Here is a 19,959-nt window from a genome sequence, read left to right as displayed (position 1 = left end):
AGCACTGAAATGAATTTGGTTTAATTTCATGGATCTTTTTCAGAGGCCCAGAATAAAAGACTAGCAGTAAACCATTCAGTCTGAAAATTGCAGGTATCATGTTAGGTGTGCTGAGATAGTCATTGGTTATCTTATTTCAAATTGGTGGTCTACACACATTCAGGTCCTTTTTTTCTCATCATTTCTTACATGTTTCTAAATTGAAGCCAATTAAAGCCAATCTTGATTTAGAGAATCACCCCAATAGCTTTAAGACAATAGCTTTGTTGTGTCCAGTGAGGGAAACTGCAATCATTGTTTGCATCTTTACCCAAGTCTGTAATTACAGAGTTTTGTTTCAAACCACCACAATTACTGGTTACAAGAAGAAGAATTGCACATTTAAAGACCCTTTGTTGAAAGAAATGTGCTTTCCCATTGGTTTTCAGTTGTGAAAGGCTTTATAAAAATGCCTAGATGTTACTGGGAGCTGATCAATACTGGCCACAACCATGAAGAGACCAGCAGAGCTGAGAGATGCTTGTGCTTTGTTTTTAAATTTTTGCAAAGAAACATAATGATCTTTGAAAAAAATAATCGCTAAAATGGACAAGGATATTGCTATCATTGGAATTGGATGCAACTTCCCAGGAGGTAAATGTGTTATGTACTACTGTATTACTTATTTTGTGACAATGCCGTGTGCATTTGCGTGACTATCTACTACCTTCACAGGTGAGGGTGTTGATAGTTTCTGGAAAGTTCTTGTAGAGGGAAAGAACTGTGTGGAACAGATTCCAGATGAAAGATTTGACACATCAGAGTGGTTTCATCCTGATGAGAGCAAACCAGGAAAAACACAGACGACCAAAGCTGCTCTCATTGAAGGGTTGGAATAATCAGTTCATGATGATGCATTTGAGGTTTATAGTTACTAAAAAGGTGAAATGATGAAGTAAAAGAGTTTATTTTTTGCAGATTCAATGAGTTTGATCACAAGCTCTTTGGCATCAGCGAGGCTGAAGCTGATTACATGGACCCTCAGCAGAAACTGTTGCTGCAGTGTGCATACCGAGCTCTAGAGGATGCTGGGATACCCTTGGAAAAAGTGAGCGGGACCAGAACAGGGGTTTACATAGGTACATACATTAGATAAATCTAATGTAAGTTCACTTTTTTGTTTGTTTTTAACTTTAGGATACTGATATAGTGTTGTGTTTGATTTCAGGACTTATGAACAGGGACTATGAGACACTTTTGAACAACTGTCCCAGCACAATAACCCACTATAATGGCACCGGAACAGCTATGAGTGTAGCTGCCAACAGAATTTCCTTTGTCTTCAACCTGACTGGACCTTCATTTGCAATTGACAGTGCATGTTCTTCATCCCTTGTCGCCCTTCATTCTGCGTGTCAGGCCATTAGACAAGGTAATGAAACTATTTTAACTCTGAAGTCTGTTCATTGCTTGATATTCACATTGTTAATTATCCTTGTTTTACCTCATCCTTAGGGGACTGTGAAATGGCTCTGTGTGGAGGGGTCAGCTGCATCCTTGAACCTCGAGTCTTTGTGGCCCTCAGCAAGGCAAAGATGATCTCACCTGAGGGCACAAGCAAGCCATTCTGCCATACAGCAGATGGCTATGGTAGAGGGGAGGGATGTGGTATAGTCCTCCTGAAGCCTTTGAAAAAGGTATATATTTTACTTTTTTAAATTATTCATAAAGTTAATATTAAATTCATTTATGGGTTATAATAAGTCAAATGTCTATTTTCAGGCTCTTGAGGACTTTGATTATATTTGGGGAATTGTGAACAAGACTGCAGTAAACCAAGATGGCCACGCCGTCAAACCAATCACTAAACCCTCCATGACCCAGCAGGAGGCTCTATTGCGCATGATCTACTCCTCTGAGAATTATCTAGCAAATGTCCAGTATGTAGAAGCTCATGGGACTGGAACACCAGCAGGAGATCCGGTTGAAGCAGGAAGTATCTCAAAAATCATTGCCAAAGCAAGACCTTCAAGCTCAGGGCCTCTGTATATTGGCTCTGTTAAGAGTAACATCGGGCATACAGAATCTGCAGCAGGGGTGGCAGGACTCATAAAGATTCTGTTAATGATGAAACATGAAACCATTGTCCCTTCTGTGTTCTACTCAGCAGAAAATTCAAGCATAGATGCTAAAGCTCTCAATCTTAAAATCCCCACCAGAGCTGAAAAATGGCTTTACTCTGGATCCAGGATAAGGATGGCTGGATTAAACAGCTTTGGGTTTGGTGGAACCAATGCCCATGCCATCGTCAGCGAGTATATTCAAGCAACAGTCTCTGACAGCCACACTCTTGAACCTCTAAAACTGCTTCCACTGTCTGCAGCCACAGATCAGTCTCTTCAGTTGTGCATAGCTGACATGTATCAGAGGATTTCAGCAGATGAGACAGTTGATCTACAAGCTCTTGCTTATACAGCCGCCTGTAGAAGAAGCCACATAACACACAAATTTCGGAAAGTCTTCGCTGCATCATCTGTCTCAGAATTAAAATCACTACTCAAAGCTAGCATAAACAAGAAATTATCTCCAACAAAGCAGGACCTAAAGTTAGTTTTTGTATTTTGTGGGAATGGCGTTACTTATAGGGGAATGTGTAAGCAGCTACTGAGAGAAGAACCTACATTTAGGGACAAGGTCAAAGAGGTTGAAAACTACTTTCAGAAATTTAGATGCACCAGTATTTTGCAAAAGATCTCAAATTGCTATGACAATGAAGATATTACTAAACCAAACGTTGTCCAGCCACTTCTCTTTGCAATTCAGGTTGCAATTGTTCACCTTTTTAAGAACTGGGGCATAAGACCGGATATTGTTCTTGGACACTCTGTGGGAGAGGTTGCAGCAGCTCATTGCTCTGGCCTGCTGTCTCTTGAGGATGCAGTAAAGGTTGTCTACCATCGCGGTGTGCTGCAGACCAAAGTGACGGGTGGGAGGATGCTGGTCGTTGGTAACGTTCCTGTTCCAGATGTTCTGGAAATTCTCCCTACATACACAGGAAAGATTTGCCTAGCTGCTGTTAACAGTCCTATGTCATGTGTTCTGTCAGGTGACAAAGAAGCAGTTGATAATGTGCACCAGAAGCTTCAGTCTATGTTCAAGGGTAAAAACCTGTTCCTTCATGTCTTGGATGTGCCCGCTGCCTACCATAGTCATATGATGGATCCAATACTGGGCCAAATCAAAGACAGCATTGGACATTTAACTCTGAATGAAAAGGAGTGTGAACTTTTTTCTACAGTAACAGGAGAGATGAGTCGTCAAGGGGACTTTGTCACAGGTGAATACTGGGCAAGAAACATTCGAAAGCCTGTTGCATTTGAACAAGCAATTAAATCAGTTTCCAACCATACAAGGAACACAGTCTTTGTGGAAATTGGTCCAAGACGGGCTCTGCAGAGGAACATCATGGAGATCCTGGGAAATGACACCACAGTGCTTCCTTCAGTGCATCCAGATAAAGACCACGAGACAGTTTTCTCAGCTGTATCAAAACTGTTTGAACTGGGGATCAATGTGAAGTGGGACGAGTTCTACAAAGGGTTTGAAACAGAGCTTGTTGCTTTCCCAAGGTATCAGTTTGAATGTCAAAAGAATGAGGTATACTTTGAGGACGTAAGACGGGGAAATGACACAGTCTCTCGCAGTCCACATCCACTGATAAGTCCAAGTAAACGTGATGGCAAAGTAATCAAGTGCAACCTGTCAGCAGCTACAACCTCCTACCTTTGGGAGCACAAGAACAATGGCATCTCCATTGCTCCAGGGGCATTGTATGTTGAGTTGGCTTTTGCATCCATAATGGAAACTGCTATTCCAAAAAAAACTCTGAACTCATTTCAGCTCACAATCAACTTTCAGAGTTTGCTTGTTCTAACTAAGAACTGCCCTCCTCTCAAAATCACAATTGAGAAATCCAAGGATGCAACCACATTTCAGGTTCAGTCCTCTATTACTGTGTATGCATCAGGCACCATCAGCCATGAAGGCGGTCCAGCTATGATCGAACAGCAAACCATTCACCTCAACAGTGTTTTAAAGAGATGTCCATCAGTCATTGAAACAAAGGATGTGTACAACACTCTTAAAGAGATAGGATTTGAGTATGGGCCCAACTTCAAACAACTTGGTGACATTCATTACGGACAACAATTCAAGGAAGCAGTGACCAGTCTCAGGATTCCAGAGGAAGTACTCAACCATCTGTATGAGTATTGCTTGCATCCTGTGGTCCTAGATTACTTCTTGCAAATGTCCTCAGTTTTAGCATTAGTCTCTAGCACCGTCAGGCCTGGATTTCCCTCTGCCATTGGGAGTATGGTTATAGCTGCACCTCCCTGTAAAGAGATGTTCATGTATATGAGATTGACCAAAGAAATGCCAGACTACTTTGAGGTTTGTGGTTGTTTCACTGACAAAGATGGGCATGTGTTGATTGAGCTGAGGGATGTCAGAATTAATTTTCTGGGAAGACATGCGCAGGTCAGGGAATCATGTTTCTTTCATAACCAGAAGGTTGGCATTCTCACTGACAGCAATTTCCCCAGTAGAATCAAGGCTTTGGTCTTTGAAGACACCTTGGGTATCGCAAAAGGTTTAAAGCCATATTTGCATCCAAAATCTGTACTTGTTCCTCCACCAGATTTAACAAAAGGCTTAGCCTTGCAGGTCCCAGAATTACTGTTGAAGTCTCCTTGCAGTGAAGCAGACATGGAACTGGATACGATCCTGTTTATCTGGGGCATTCAGAATATTAGTCACCTCCAGTCTGAAGTCATTCTAGAGTCCTTAGTAGACAGCTGTGATCTTTACCGCCAGGTTGTTTTGTCTTTAAAAAGCCGCATTCATGCATGTTCCATTCGTGTCATTACATACAGGTCAGCAGAAGGGACAGTTGAAAGTATAAGTCCTGGATTTGTGCTATCTGGCATGACAAGGGCATGTGCTGCTGAGTTGTCAGGCATCTCTTTCCAGCTCATTGACCTTTCCACAGTGTCAAGAGAGGATATAGAAGCACTGGCCCATGTGCTTAACTCACATAAGACCCAAGAGTGCCCAGAAGTCTTCATCAGCAATGGGAAGGTTTACTCTGCTGTGATAACTCGTAGTCCTGTCACCACAATTAGGGAAGTGAAGGCTGAATCAAAAGCCCTACAGCCCCGGGACTTCACTCTGCAGACAAACAATCCCTACAGGATGACCAGCTTATCAGCTTTGCCTTCAGCAAGTTCAGTCCACACTATTGAGGGGAAAAGCATTGAGGTTCAGCTGAGTAAGGTATGTGTGCACTCAGCGGATTATTTTCCAGTTAGTACTTCAGAACTAAAGTTTGGTCAGACGATGTACTGGAACAAGCACACAACTCAGGACCACAGTCTCATGGCACTGGACTTCAGTGGGATAATTACAGCTGTGGGAAAGGATGTCAACAAACTTAAAGTGGGTGACCATGTTATCTGTTGTTACCCTGTAAAAGCAACTTCTAAAGTTGTCCTCCCAGAAGATGTGTGCTTCAAAATAAAAATGCTTCCATTCCTAAAGGACGCTCCCTGTGTTTCATACATTTTCCTGATCTGGGAGATACTGCAGTGTGCATTACCCAAGACCAAACACCAGCAAAGGTTAGGCATCTTCTCTACTGTTCATGATTCAGCTTTGGTCAACTTATTGACACTCATAGCAAGCAAATCAGGCTGGAGTGTTTTTACAGAGAGTGAGATAAGTGGACTAGTCCAAAATACAAAGCAGTGTCTTCTTTTTGTGATTCTTCCACCATACGATTGCTCGCTTTTGACAGAGATTGTCAGTGTTGCCAATGCAAATCACATCATTGCAGTACGTGGCATCCGTGAGCCATGGTACTCAACAATAGATGTAATGCAGCGGGACAGTGAGAGAACCTGCTTCCAGACTCTTGAGATGTCCAAAATCTTCCAGAAATCATGCCTTAAGGCACATGGAGCTCAGGTACAGAAGTGGCTGAAGGGAATGCACTTACACAAAGCATGCCCATCAATACAAAGCAGTACTTTTCAGATTGTGCTCCCTGAAGTTATGCCTTCTCAGTCTGCAGAGCATTCTGGATCTTATTTCAGTGCAAGAACTCTAGACTTACTAGCTCTGGCCAGTGACGATTCAATGAGCAAAGTGTCTGCTATACCTTTGCTTCCAAGAACAAAGCAGCTGTTCTCAAAGAGAGGTGTGTACATAGTTTCAGGTGGTCTTTCCGGTTTGGGATTTGAAACCGTTAAGTTTATTGCCCACAGGGGTGGAGGATGCATTGCCACTCTCTCAAGGAGTGCACCATCTGAAAAGGTACAAGAGGACATAAGCAGTCTCCAGAGGAGATATGGGATAAGAATTCTCACACTTCAGTGTGATGTCTCAGTGTCAGAGCAGGTGATGGAAGCCATTACTGTGATTGGAAAACATTTTTCCTCTTATCCAGTCAGAGGGGTGTTCCACAGTGCTGCTGTTCTACATGATGGATTACTGGAAACTCTCGATAGATCTCTTTTCCAAAAAGTCCTGCAACCTAAAGTCTGTGGTGCTCTTCATCTTCACTTTGCCACTCTGCACAGCCAAACACTCGATTACTTTGTGTGCTATTCCTCAATCTCCTCTTTCATTGGAAATGCTGCACAAGCCAACTATGCAGCAGCTAATTCCTTTCTGGATGCTTTTTGTCACTTTCGACGCAATATTGGACTTGCAGGACAGTCAATCAATTGGGGACCCCTTAAACTAGGCCTACTAATGGACAAAGACAATTTTCAAAAGTTTTTGGAAACAAAAGGGCTAATGATCATGGATGTGTCGGAGATTCACGAAGCGCTGGAGAACTGCCTGTTAGATAACTATCCCCAGCAGGTGGTCTGCAAATTCAATTTCAGGAACCTAAAGAACCATGTCCTTTCTCAAAATGTGTCTCTCAAGTTTCGCCTGTCTGCTTTAGTGGAGGAGGGACTAAACAACAAGGTTGTTGAGGATTCCAGGATAAATGTTCAGTCATCGGTAGATGACTGTGTTAGACAGATCCTGACTGAAATTTGTTGTGTGGATACTGATGATCTTAGTGATGAAACTGTGCTCACTGCACTAGGAATTGACTCGATGCTGGCCATGACATTGCAAAATCGCTTATTTCAAGAGATAGGTGTGAATATTCCTCTCGTTGCTTTCCTTGATCCAAACAGTACACTGTCCTCATTGACTGAATTCATAAAACAGAGCACTGAGGACTCTGAGATTTCTGTGAACCTGTAATGTATACAGTAGTTTTCCTTTTCTTGCATAGTGAAGAAGACGACGGCTAGTCAAATTTTCCTAATAATGCTTATAAATGAAATGTGACTGAATTTTTATTTTTTTTGAGAATGCTTATTTTGTGTTCTAAACCTCTTATGAAAAACGCTATATTGCTTAATTTTAGAAAACCACAATATTGCATAATGTGTGACAAATTGAATTGCAAATTGCATGTCAAACAATAAACATCCATTCTGAATATATTTGATTGAACCTATACTTTTCCAACCCTAATAATACCAAGGAGTCAGAGATCAAAGGTCAGGTATGTCCCATCTTTTTTCTGCCAAATGTGTAAATCCACTGAGGCTTTAAGCAAACATGTGCAGAAACAGACTCATGAAACATGGTAAACTGAGTAAACTAAAGTGTAATTAAAATATATTTATGAATAGAAAAATATATTCTTCCTAAAATACTCTATTCATAAAAATGAAAAATATTAAACAAAACTGGTGTAAAGAGTGAAAATATTCACAGTTCTGCTAATCCTTACTCAGACAATCCTCTTTTCTCAAGGAAAACACAACAGCACGTGCACTACAGTAGCAAAGGGAATGTGTGTCTTTTAAAAGACATTGAAAAAATAAAAGGCAAGAATAACTTTGTAGCAGTTTATATCAGCCAATAAAAAATAGTTACAATTTGTATATTAGTTATGTCTTTAATAGGATTTTACACATTCATAAGAAAACATTGCAAACCTCTCATAAATACAGAGCAAAGTATGGTTACATATGTGCATTCAGTTTATTATTTCACAAAAATTAAGAAAGCTACATGTGTGTACTTTTTATATAACTAAATAGAAATATTCACATATCAAGAAAAAAATAAGACATTTAAATATTGTTTGGGGCTCATTCATGAAACACAGGTAAGAATTTCTGTGTAAATTGTTGATAAATCCATTCTTAGATAAATTATTGCATTGAACGGAATCTGGTAATTTACCGAACAATGGTTTTATGAACGACTTAGACAAATTTGTTATTCTTGCGTCTCATAAGTGAACACATAAATGAAACATTTTTAACAGATTTCTTTACAGATTAATACAGTTTATGGTGAGTTAATGCTACAGCTGTTGGGCGGCTACATCCTGAAACCCATAAAAAGTCCTAAAATCATTGGCCCAGATGTATCTTTTGTAAAAAAGTGCCATGTTGCATTCCTGTTGATTTAGATTTACATCTGTAATTTTAATTTAAACATATAAAAGGTGTTACATATACAAACAGAATAAACTTGGAAGAAATAGAGGTAAAATAATTTTACAAAATGGACAAATCAGAACCATTAGGAGTGGGCACACGCACATCTGAATCTTGAATGTGGTTACTATTTCCTAAAACACAATTTTGGCCTTCTAAGCACTGTTTTGATTGACATTTGACTCTTAACGTGCCATCATCAGATGGTGTATACATGTGAACCTCATAGGTCTGACTGTCCACTCTGAACATTGGGATGGTGCTTGCCATGCACATGTGGTTATCTTGAACATGATGGTTATTGCCGGTAATCATCCAAATAGAAGAGCAGGGCTGAGACTGACATGTTCGGAGGTTGTCTAGTTGAAAAGTGTGATTGTCATAAATTTCCCGCTCTTTCAGCTCACCATCCTTTGCCTTTGATTGAATGTTATTGGTGTGGCTGTTCTTCACGGCCTGCTCTTCTGGGCCTGACTTGCTCTTAGCTGGTGTGCCACTACACATGTCAAAAAAGGTCAGAAAAACTGGGATAAAAGTTAAGCCATGGAAGAGACCAAAGAAGATCACCAAGAACATAATTTTAAAGAAAGTTCTAAAGATATAGTTCTTTGAAGCAGATAACACCACCACCCCAAGAATAGTAGACACAGCCCCCTGCAAAATAGGGTATCCCAAATTAAACAGGGCTTCCACGGCCTTTTCATTCGCACTGGGTTTCTTATTAGAGACAAAGGCGTAAGAAATATGAGCAGAGAAGTCTACAGAAAAACCAATGCAGACGACAAGAATGATCATGGAGATGGTGTCTAAATTAACATCCCACAATGCCATGAACCCAGTGACCCCCACAATGACCGATGCAATGGAAAACGTGACCCAAAGGGAGCACAGAGGGTTTGGGATGAGGAGAAGGGAGATAAGCAACATTACAGCCGTTGTAACCCCAATGTTCTGGATGGTGTTGATCACTATCACCGCATACTGGTCATGGTAGATGAAGGCGGGGTGGTAAACTAGTAAAGGAACAGGGCACTTTTGTGCTGTCTCTCTCAATTTATTCAACATATTCATCTCATCCAGGGCGGTAGAGATATTTACGGTCTGTATGAAGAAGCGAGATGCGTGGATGGAGTTGTTGGTGAAATTGACGTCCTGTTTGAAATCGGAATAAAATCGCAGAAACGTTCCCAAGTTATCTTTGAAGACATCTTCAGTGCTCAGATTGAGTTTACTGTGAGATCCGTAGTACTTGTATGATTTGATCCAGGAGGTGAATATATCCTTTTCAATGAAAGATAAGTTTTTGAAATCTTCAATGCAAGTTTCAAGATCTGACATGTACTTTTCATCCCAGTACGGAAATTCCCGACGAATGACAACCATGATGTTTGGACCATATTCTGAGAAATAGGCCTTCTCGTTGTCATAGTATTTCACCACGTAAGAATCGTCAGCTGCTAAATTACGGAGATCAATTCCTTCTTGAATTTGAAAGCAGCCATAAATGCTGATAATCAAATAGATGCAATACAACACAATCACAAAGACCTTCGTCCACGATTTTGTCAGAAATGGGCCGTAGTATTTTTTGAAGAAGTGATTCATTGGTTGTACCTCCTCTGTGCCAGTATGGGGGTCGTAAGCGCCTCCAACGCAACATAATTCGTACCACTTTGACTGACCCACTGGACACTCCTCTGGTACTTCCTTGCACGTCAACCAGTGCTTGTTGCTGTCTTCTCGCCGTCCGTTAAGAACGAGGAATGCTCCGAAAAATGTGATGCTGTAGATGTAGCAGAAAAGGATGGAGGTGCTGGTGTACAAGCAGAAAGAGCGGACCGAGCGGAAGGGCGTCATGAGGCCGATGTAGAAAGCGAGCACGTCTGTGAGCGTGGTGATGGTGATTGAAATTGCCGCCTCTTTGTATGTATTAGACAGGCGAGTCTCCACTCGATCGTGAACACTGGTCTGCTGCCAACAGGAAATGAGAATGAACATGTCGTCCACTCCGATCCCTATTTAAAACACATTAAAAAATCACTGTTTCATCTGTTAATATACATTAACACTGTACACAACTGGCTTTATAGTTATGTTTTACCTAATATCAGGAATGGAGAATTAGCGACTGTCATGACAAATGGGACACCAATGTGTAACATCATCCCAAAAGAGGACAGAACAGCGAGTCCAGCAGAGAACACCCCAAATGTAGCAACCCATACTTTGTTTCTGACACAGTCAAACCTGGAAAAACAGACAAAATTCAGATTCAGAGATCCAATCAAATGATCCAATTTTCCCATCACCACTCAGCACATTTTCAAATTTTAAAACAATTCAAAGGCATAGTAACTAGAAACAACAATTCAAATGTGGGTTCTGAGAATATGTAAAAACATCTACACAGAAGCCCTGGTAAAATCATGCGCTAGACATTGCACAATACTCTGGGAAACAGAAAATAGCCTAACTATTCACGTTGACATACCTCAAACAAGAGAGAATGGAGAATGCAATGGCAATGACATATGTGATAGAGAAGAGAGGAATCACATCTTTTGTGTTCGCCTCAAATTCCACCTGCCTTGACAAAGATGTGGAATGGGTCACCTGAGGATGCAAATTAGATTTAGCTCAGAATTTTTAGATTTAGCTCATAAGAATAGTTACAAAAACATTTCTTATTTTAATGAAACAAATGAATGAATATGAAAAGGATAAATAAATTAAACATAAACATTTCCACCAATATTGCCCAGGAAAAAAAAGAAATTGCAGTGCATTTTAGGAAATGTTGATCAACAGAGGGAACATCTTGTCATACCATAAGGGGTAAGTTGTCACAATGGAAATCTGCCAGTAAGTAGCTTACTACAGGCCATATATATATGTGTGTATATATATATATATATATATATATATATATATAACCTTTAAATATAATAAATAAATAAATACAAATTTTAAGAGCCCATATAGACAGCCTAGTACATACTAAGGTCACTTGTAAAACCAAGAGCTATTGCAAAATATGATATATGGCATCATAATTTTTGACCATTTAAAACCAGGTATTTGAAAACGCCATAAGAACACTGGAATCAAAAACAAGTATTTGTGCAACTTTTCACTCAAAACGTTATAGCTACAGATATACAGTAGGCCTATAGCCCTTGTGACAACTAGCCCCGATTGCCATCAAAGAACTCAAGCAGGACATAAATAAAATATGACCTACCTTAATAAAGTTTACTGATAAATTAGAGGGGAAAACCTTTAGGAATTCATTCAGCCATAAATCTGTTCTGGAGCGATTATCCTCCTTCAGGAAATAAAACAGGCGCACTGCTTTTGCACTTTTGATAACAGAAGAGTTTATATTCACTCCACCAACCGAATAGCCCAGGAAAATGTACGAGAATCCAAAACGAAAGAACGGAAAAGTGAGCTTGGTCGTTTCTAAATTATTACCATAATATTTGTAAATGTCCAATATCTTATTGGGTATGCATTTCTTGTATCGTCTTGCGCAAAGTCCCTCAAAAGTGAGCACCTCGTGACCCATGGGCACATTCAGCTCCTTGACCTTCCTGTCTAAAGTTACTATCTCCTGAAAGGCAGCGTCTGTGAGGATGTTGGAGGATCTTGATACCGCTATGAAGGACGCGTAAACTCCATCCGTGTAGAGTCTCTGGTTGGAGAACACCGAGTCGTTCTGCGGAAAGTTCTGCTGCACGAACTGCCTCTCCAGTTTGGCAGGACCGTTCACAGGTGTGAACTGATCCTCAATGTCATTGGCCTCGCGATCTTCTAAGAAATAAAACCCACTCCCCAACACCGCAGAGATCAGCAGAGGAGAGATGAAGAACCACCACGGGTAAGTTCCCACAAAGCGTCCGAACTTCTGGAAGCAGATGGAGATCGGCTTCTCCACGCAGTCTGTGGTGCATCCAGCCATGTTCACCGGCATTTTGGAAAGATTAAAAGAAAAGTTTAGTGGGGAAAAAGCTGTGCTAAATAAATTAGGCTAACGTAAACCTAACTTTCTCTGTTTCTGGATTGTGTCTGAAGCATTTAAAGTTTAAACTAGCTATATAAAGTAGTTAAAAGTTGATTTAGAAAGAGCTCCATAATGCATGCGAGGTATGTGAATATCCTGACGCATTTTTGCGTGAAAATCTACAGGGAACAAGCCGAGAGCGACCACTCACGGGCACATATAGCAAATTATGTTTAGACCGACAAAATAACCACAGACATATTACCCAAGATGTTTGAAGTATGCTTCAACTGAATCTGATGCATGGATGATTAAATTATGCATAATAAAATACATTATTTAGCAGTTATATTATTAGATAGAAATATATACACTTATATATTATATATTTATGTATATTACCCAACATATTTGAAGTATGCTTCAATTAAACCTGATGCATGACTGATTAAATTATGCATTAAAAATACATTATTTAGCAGTTATATTATTTTATAAAAATATGATATATATAAATATTTAGTTATATATATTATATATTTATGTATATTACCCAAAATATTTGAAGTATGCTTCAATTAAACCTGATGCATGACTGATTAAATTATGCATTAAAAATACATTATTTAGCAGTTATATTATTTTATACAAATATGATATATATAAATATTTAGTTATATATATTATATATTAATGTATATTACCCAAAATATTTGAAGTATGCTTCAATTAAACCTGATGCATGACTGATTAAATTATGCATTAGAAATACATTATTTAGCAGTTATATTATTTTATAAAAATATGATATATATAAATATTTACACTTATATATATTATATATTTATGTATATTACCCAAAATATTTGAAGTATGCTTCAATTAAACCTGATGCATGACTGATTAAATTATGCATTAAAAATACATTATTTAGCAGTTATATTATTTTATTAAAATGTTATTATATATAAATATTTACACTTATATATATATATATATATTTACGTATATTACCCAAAATATTTGAAGTATGCTTCAATTAAACCTGATGCATGACTGATTAAATTATGCATTAAAAATACATTATTTAGCAGTTATATTATTTTATTAAAATGTTATTATATATAAATATATATATTATAGGCCTATATATATGTATATTACCCAAAATATTTGAAGAATGCTTCAATTAAACCTGATGCATGACTGATTAAATGATGCATAAAAATACATTATTTAGCAGTTATATTATTTTATTAAAATATTATTATATATAAATATATACACTTATATATATTATATATTTATGCATATTACCCAAAATGTTTGAAGTACTGCTAAATAATGTATTTTACTATGCATAATTTAATCATTTAGGCATCAGGATGATTAAATTATGCATTGTAAAATACATTATTTAGCAGTTATATTATTTTATTAAAATATTATTATATGTAAATATGTACACTTATACGCATCATATATTTATGTATATTACCTAAAATGTTTGAAATATGCTTCGATTAAACCTGATGCATGAATGATTAAATTATGCATAATAATATACATTATTTTATAAAAATATAATAAATATAAATATATATATATATATATATATTATAGCCTATATTTATGTATATTACCTAAAATGTTTGAAGTATGCTTCACTCTCAGAAATAAAGGTACAAAAGCTGTCACTGGGGTGGTACCTTTTCAAAAGGTACACTTTTGTACCTATTAGGTTCAAATATGTACACTTTAAACACTAATATGTACCTTTAAGGTACCAAAATGGACCCTTTAGGTACAAACAGGTACTTTTTGATCAGTTTTTGTACCTTTATTTCTGAGAGTGTTCGATTAAACTTGAAGCATGAATGATTAAATTATGGATAATAAAATACTTTATTTAGCAGTTTTTTATTAAAATCTTATTATATATACATACGCACACTTAAATATATTATATATTTATAAATTATGAATATGTGATAATTTAGCATTATATGGCTTAATGAAATTATATTTGTTGAAGTTAGTGTTATAGTGTTCCTAGAAATTTTAATAATCAGTTACATGATCTGATCTGTTTTTAATGAAAAGCTTAATTTGTTGCTGGTTTATTGAATTAAGGCAGATTTGTTTACAACCCACAGAAGTAATATATTTGAAAAGACTTGCCAGCAATTATAAATAAAGATTCTTTAATGATTTGTTGCAGTTCATCAGAGCCAGCAAACAATCCTCTTCTAATTAAAACAATTTGGTGTACAGGGCTCAGATGGCTTAATGGTTCTTTGGATATTAAAACGTTTTTTGAAGTCACATTATATATTCTTCAGAAAAGTGTATTGCTTTCTGGAGTCTTTAAAGCATCATATATGGTTTTCTAAACATCTAGAAAAGCAAACAGGCTGTAAAAACATGTGGTTCTTATTGGAATGCACAACAGACTAACATTTCTGAATGTACTAAACTATATTTTAGAAATAAAGACCAATTGATTTAGGACTCACGTTGCGGTTTCTGCTCATTTTGTTCCATCAGGACAGAAGATGTGAGGAGAGAATAACATGCAAGTTCATTACTGAACACAAGGCTCCATTCATGCCTTTCAGTTACCTCAGTGCTTAATTACCCCAACAAAAATGGCTTCGACTCTCATAGCGCTTGTGATTTGCCATTAGGAGATAATTGAGGGCCTCAAATTATTACCGCACAACTGATACTGCTCTTGTATTTTACAGTATCAAAGAGTAGCCTGCTAGGAACACATCCAAAAACATCTGTTTAGCTTAAGTCATTTATTTAGCATTTTTGAATTTAACAACAACTTTAGTTTTTTCGTTTTATTTTTTAGACATAAGATTTGACAGGCCTTGTCGGTTTTTGTTGTCCACTAGATGGGGCTAGTGACCTTTTTTGTATGTTCTCCTGCATCACACTATATTGGGCAATGAGTTGTTGTCATGGTGATCAGGTCAGGGTGAGAGCAGAGATGAGAGATTGTCATGGCAACTGAGTCTGAGAGAGAGCAGAGCTGGGTTGCAGTGCTGGCATCTTTGACTTCAACTGTTTTGTGTGTGTGTGTGTGTGTGTGTGTGTGTGTTTTATTGTATCATGCTGTTTTTGACTTGTACTTGACTATTTATTTATTCTACATGTACCCTCGTGTTTCCAATGAGGTCTATCCTATTTTCCTTATATTTTAAATATATTTTGGAATAAATGGAAGAATCTTTAAATAAATAAATAAATAAATAAAATAAAAATAATTATGTATGAATGAAAAAATGAATTATATTGTATTATGATCCCCCCAATACTTTATATTTTCCTTTGGATAAACTAACACTACATAGAAGTACAATATCCTATATATATATATATATATATATATTCAAAAATGTACTTTTATTAAAATCACTAGACTATCAAAAACAGTGATTTGAATAAAAAGTACATTTTTGGAATGTTTTAAACACCTGGACGGTTTAGTTATGAATCTACACAGACAGATATATATATATATATATATATATATATATATATATATATATATATATATATATATATATATATATATATATATATATATATATATATATATATATATATATATATATATATATACACACACACACACACACACACACACACTGTACATACTGTATATAAAGTACAATAATATATGTAAAATATTATACTTCTCCTTGGGTCATACAAAACTCAAAATTAAAACCAGGATACAAAATTGTAAATGTATTCAAAAATATTCACATATACCCAGTGCATTTTTTCAACCTCCTGAATCTGGCATTTGCTTCTTATATCATTTTGTGCATAAATATGTACCTGTATTATATAGAAAATGAACTCACTTAAGCAACCTGAGACCGAAATTTACAAAATATTACATTTAAATTTCACATCATGTATAAAATATATCACATTTGGTTATATTTAGTGATCTTTTATGCTAGTGTGTTTAATACTAATTAGTATTTCTGATTTTGACAGTGGATGGGCCTGCAATCTTAGGCAGACTGCAGTAAAACTTGGACTCGTCAGGAAGAGAGATATGTTTTCACTCCCATGTGATGCTGAGCATCTTACAGCTGAGTTCCCAGAGGCGCTGGGCCACCTCATCATCCATGGCAGCCTGGGAGCATTTTGCAGGTGCGCAGTCACTGCGTGGAGAGCAGGAGACAGGCGAGTATGAGATAAGACATGCCTGAACTGTTGCATTTGTTTTATGAAACACCATGAAATCATACACAAAAGTTTATCAGCAATAATTGAATGCTGTATGATAATAATATCTAACTGAAAGACAACAGAATATGACCTATTGGACCTGTGTGCATTTATGGTGTACTATGTGTAGATAGAGGCTGGGTAGGTGTGATATTGTAAGCTCTACTGTAAATCAGGTACAACCTACAGTTTTGCTGGGTTTGAGATGAAAATCCACTGACCTGTAATATTTGCCGCTCTCTGTCTCCAGTTCAGGGGCCACAGCACAGTAGATGCTGGTCTGAGCTCCCTGCACAGATGTTTTGGTGAAGGGCTTTGCTAGCCACACGACGGCTTGTTGAGGTTTACTCAAGTGCCTCCACAGTTCGGTCTGAACCACTCCAGGATGGAGAGCATACGCTGTGACTCCAGTACCTGAGACGCCACACAAAGACCAGATGAGAAGGATTATTAGGATTATTTTTGCATCAGTTATTTTTTTAGAATAGAATACCCAAGGACACGGTCAGAAATTATCCAGCGCTAGGGGCAAAAATGCCACAAAAATTAATATTAAAAAAAAATTGTGCTGTCAAATGATTAATTGCGATTAATCGCATCCAAAATAAAAGTTTTTGTTTACATTATATATGTATGTGTACTGTGTATATTTATTATGTATATATAAATACACACACATACAGTATATAATTAACAAATATTTATGTTTTACATCATATTTTTTATATTTTATATTATGTAAATATATTTAATATATAAACATAACATTTTTCTTAAATATATACATGCATGTGTTTGGGTGCGATTAATCGCGATTGACAGCACTAAAAAAAATATATATATATTTGTTATCTAGAATTTTGTTTTATAATATACTATTTTTAGTTCTACCAAATTGGTTTAGGCCAGAGATGCCTAAATCATATGACAAATCACAAAAGAGGGGAAAAATAATAATAATTAAAAATAAAAAAAATGCAATTGAAGCATTTTTTTTTTCTTTTTTTTTTGTTTAGAAGTCAATTTCATTATTAATGTCAATTTTAATATAATATAGTTATTATAACACAATATTTATTTTCAGCCCACGGCCTACAGTTAAGATTACTGATCCATCGTTGTAAACCGTTTGGGCACCTCTGGTTTAGACATTTTATGGACCATCATAAATTTCTTCAACTGAAGCATTTGACAGAAATCAAAAGCTGTAAACATGTTCTATTCTGACACTAACAGAAATTATATTAGAATAATAAAATAAATAAAAATTATTTAAAAAAAATATGAATAAAATAATCATAAAATTAAATAATGAAAAATATCAAAATAATAAAAACTGCTTGAGCAGATCATATTTATATTTAGTAACGTAAATATCAATTTTAAAAAGACTCACCTTCTAGTTTTTTGGCCAAAGAGCGAGTGAACAGAATGTTTGCCAGCTTGCTCTGGCTGTAGGCATTCTGTTTATCATAGTTCTTCTCACTGTTGATATCTTCTAGGTTGATGGTCCCCCATTGGTGTGCCATGGATGAGACATTAATGATCCTCGCAGGCGCTGATCTTTTAATCAAATCCAATAACAGATACGTCAACAGGAAGTGACCTACAAGAAGAAGAACAGTGCTGATGTCTCCCGTAATTTCTTTTAAGGTTAAAAATGGTGTCCTATTTGGACAAATTACGCATGCTTACCCATGTGGTTCACTCCTATTTGCATTTCAAAACCATCTGCTGTCTTTCCATAAGGACAAACCATCACCCCAGCGTTACTGATTAAGATGTTGACTTGTTTTTCCTCTGAAAGACAACCCAGATACATCATTGTAGCCCTATATAAGGAAGACCTTTGACCTTTTTGATCTCACCTTTATTGATGTTCTCTGCAAATTCTCTGATTGATTTGGAATCTGACAGGTCAAGCCTACTGATAACAACATCCTGGTTTCCTGAAGCATCCTTTACTTCCTTCAGGGCTGCATCAGCTTTTTCCATATCTCTGCATGCCATAATAATACGTGCTCCTAAAGTCAAGACAGCAGAAAGGCAGGAAGATGACATTTTTCCATCAGACATTATATTAATATTAAATTGTATAGAAATGCCCACCTCTCTTTGCCAGGTCTATGGCTGTCTCTTTACCAATTCCAGTATTGGCACCAGTAATTATGACAGTTTTACCATCAAGTCTGGCATCAGAGGACCACGAGCGAAACATGTTTCTGAGGATGATAGGAAAAGAATAAATGTAACGCAATTATATTTGTCATATTACTCAACTTGGTTCCTATGGGCGTTGGTTTGATATGAAAACTAATTTCACGTGCTCAGTGGAAAAGAATTGAAATATAATCGTTTTTGCTCAGTCATGTATGGTCTGTCTTCGATTCAAATCATATATAAGAAAATCTTTCATGCTTTATTTCCTCGGCACAATTGTAACAGGTTATTGAGCAACATTTTGCTGTCGACATCTATAAAACATCTGAAATATAACATATACATTTCTGTTCATACCTTAGAGCTTCCATTTTACGATGACTTGTATCCAGACACAAAAATATGAGTTCATAAACTATCAATAAGACAAAAACAGTGTGATCAAAACTCTCGCACTGTCTCTAGTGGGAGGAGTCAAATGATGTATAAGGAAGACTAGTGGAGTTGCAGTTTTTTATTGGTCAGAGACCACGAAACTCCCCCCTTTATTACGTATTCCTATTTTTCTTTCCAACTGTACGTTCATTTTTGATGTCAAAAGTATTTTAGACTTTTATATTTATTAAATGTCAACATAAATATCATTAGTATCCGGATAACGGAAAGAACCGGCATATTTTAGATTTAAAAATGACTACTTGACGTGATTCTTATTTTAACCAGGAGATGTCAGTAGATGCATGGTAAAGAAAGCAGGCGTCTAAATATTTGTTTAGCATTTAGGTAAGCATTTTCATACAAAAGCCTGTATTTTTCTAATTTAATAAAAAAAAATGTACTTATACTATGCCGTCAGCAATTTAAGAAATGTAAGTAAAATGTTTTTGAGTTGTACTTCAGCAGCCCTCATTGATGGCAAAAACTCCATACATTTGTCTACAATTCGATGGCAGAGTTTTACAACTTGATCTCCATTTAATT

General features: G+C 36.7%; 3 protein-coding genes across 4 annotated transcripts; 1 reads left to right on the top strand and 2 right to left on the bottom strand.

Moving 5' to 3' along the window:
• Positions 1-65: 65 nt before the first annotated feature.
• On the top strand, positions 66-7,545 carry pks1 (polyketide synthase 1). Its single transcript, XM_058765588.1, has 6 exons — positions 66-633; positions 715-868; positions 958-1,118; positions 1,208-1,411; positions 1,495-1,676; positions 1,762-7,545. Exons 1-6 carry the CDS (start codon positions 585-587, stop codon positions 7,300-7,302), a joined length of 6,291 nt encoding a protein of 2,096 aa, XP_058621571.1. The 5' UTR covers positions 66-584; the 3' UTR covers positions 7,303-7,545.
• Positions 7,546-8,098: 553 nt separating this feature from the next.
• Positions 8,099-15,924, bottom strand: ptchd3a (patched domain containing 3a). 2 transcript variants are annotated; one of them, XM_058765869.1, is made up of 5 exons: positions 15,078-15,924; positions 11,800-12,500; positions 11,050-11,171; positions 10,660-10,805; positions 8,099-10,573 (listed from the first exon to the last, which is right to left on the bottom strand). In XM_058765869.1, exons 1-5 carry the CDS (start codon positions 15,103-15,105, stop codon positions 8,619-8,621), a joined length of 2,952 nt encoding a protein of 983 aa, XP_058621852.1. In that variant the 5' UTR covers positions 15,106-15,924; the 3' UTR covers positions 8,099-8,618. The 2 variants fall into 2 exon arrangements, with proteins under 2 accessions (XP_058621852.1, XP_058621851.1); XM_058765868.1 differs by lacking the exon at positions 15,078-15,924 and having other exon boundaries at positions 11,800-12,712.
• A 386-nt stretch (positions 15,925-16,310) lies between these two features.
• On the bottom strand, positions 16,311-19,481 carry rdh12l (retinol dehydrogenase 12, like). The gene is made up of 7 exons (XM_058765870.1): positions 19,336-19,481; positions 18,928-19,040; positions 18,687-18,842; positions 18,514-18,618; positions 18,215-18,424; positions 17,040-17,232; positions 16,311-16,751 (listed from the first exon to the last, which is right to left on the bottom strand). Exons 1-7 carry the CDS (start codon positions 19,347-19,349, stop codon positions 16,649-16,651), a joined length of 894 nt encoding a protein of 297 aa, XP_058621853.1. The 5' UTR covers positions 19,350-19,481; the 3' UTR covers positions 16,311-16,648.
• Positions 19,482-19,959: the final 478 nt, after the last annotated feature.

The sequence above is a fragment of the Onychostoma macrolepis genome, chromosome 24 (genome assembly GCF_012432095.1).
Source record: "Onychostoma macrolepis isolate SWU-2019 chromosome 24, ASM1243209v1, whole genome shotgun sequence".
Taxonomy (NCBI): Eukaryota; Metazoa; Chordata; class Actinopteri; order Cypriniformes; family Cyprinidae; genus Onychostoma; species Onychostoma macrolepis.
The sequence above is the reverse complement of the archived record's forward strand: the minus strand, read 5'-3'. Positions and strand labels throughout refer to the sequence as shown.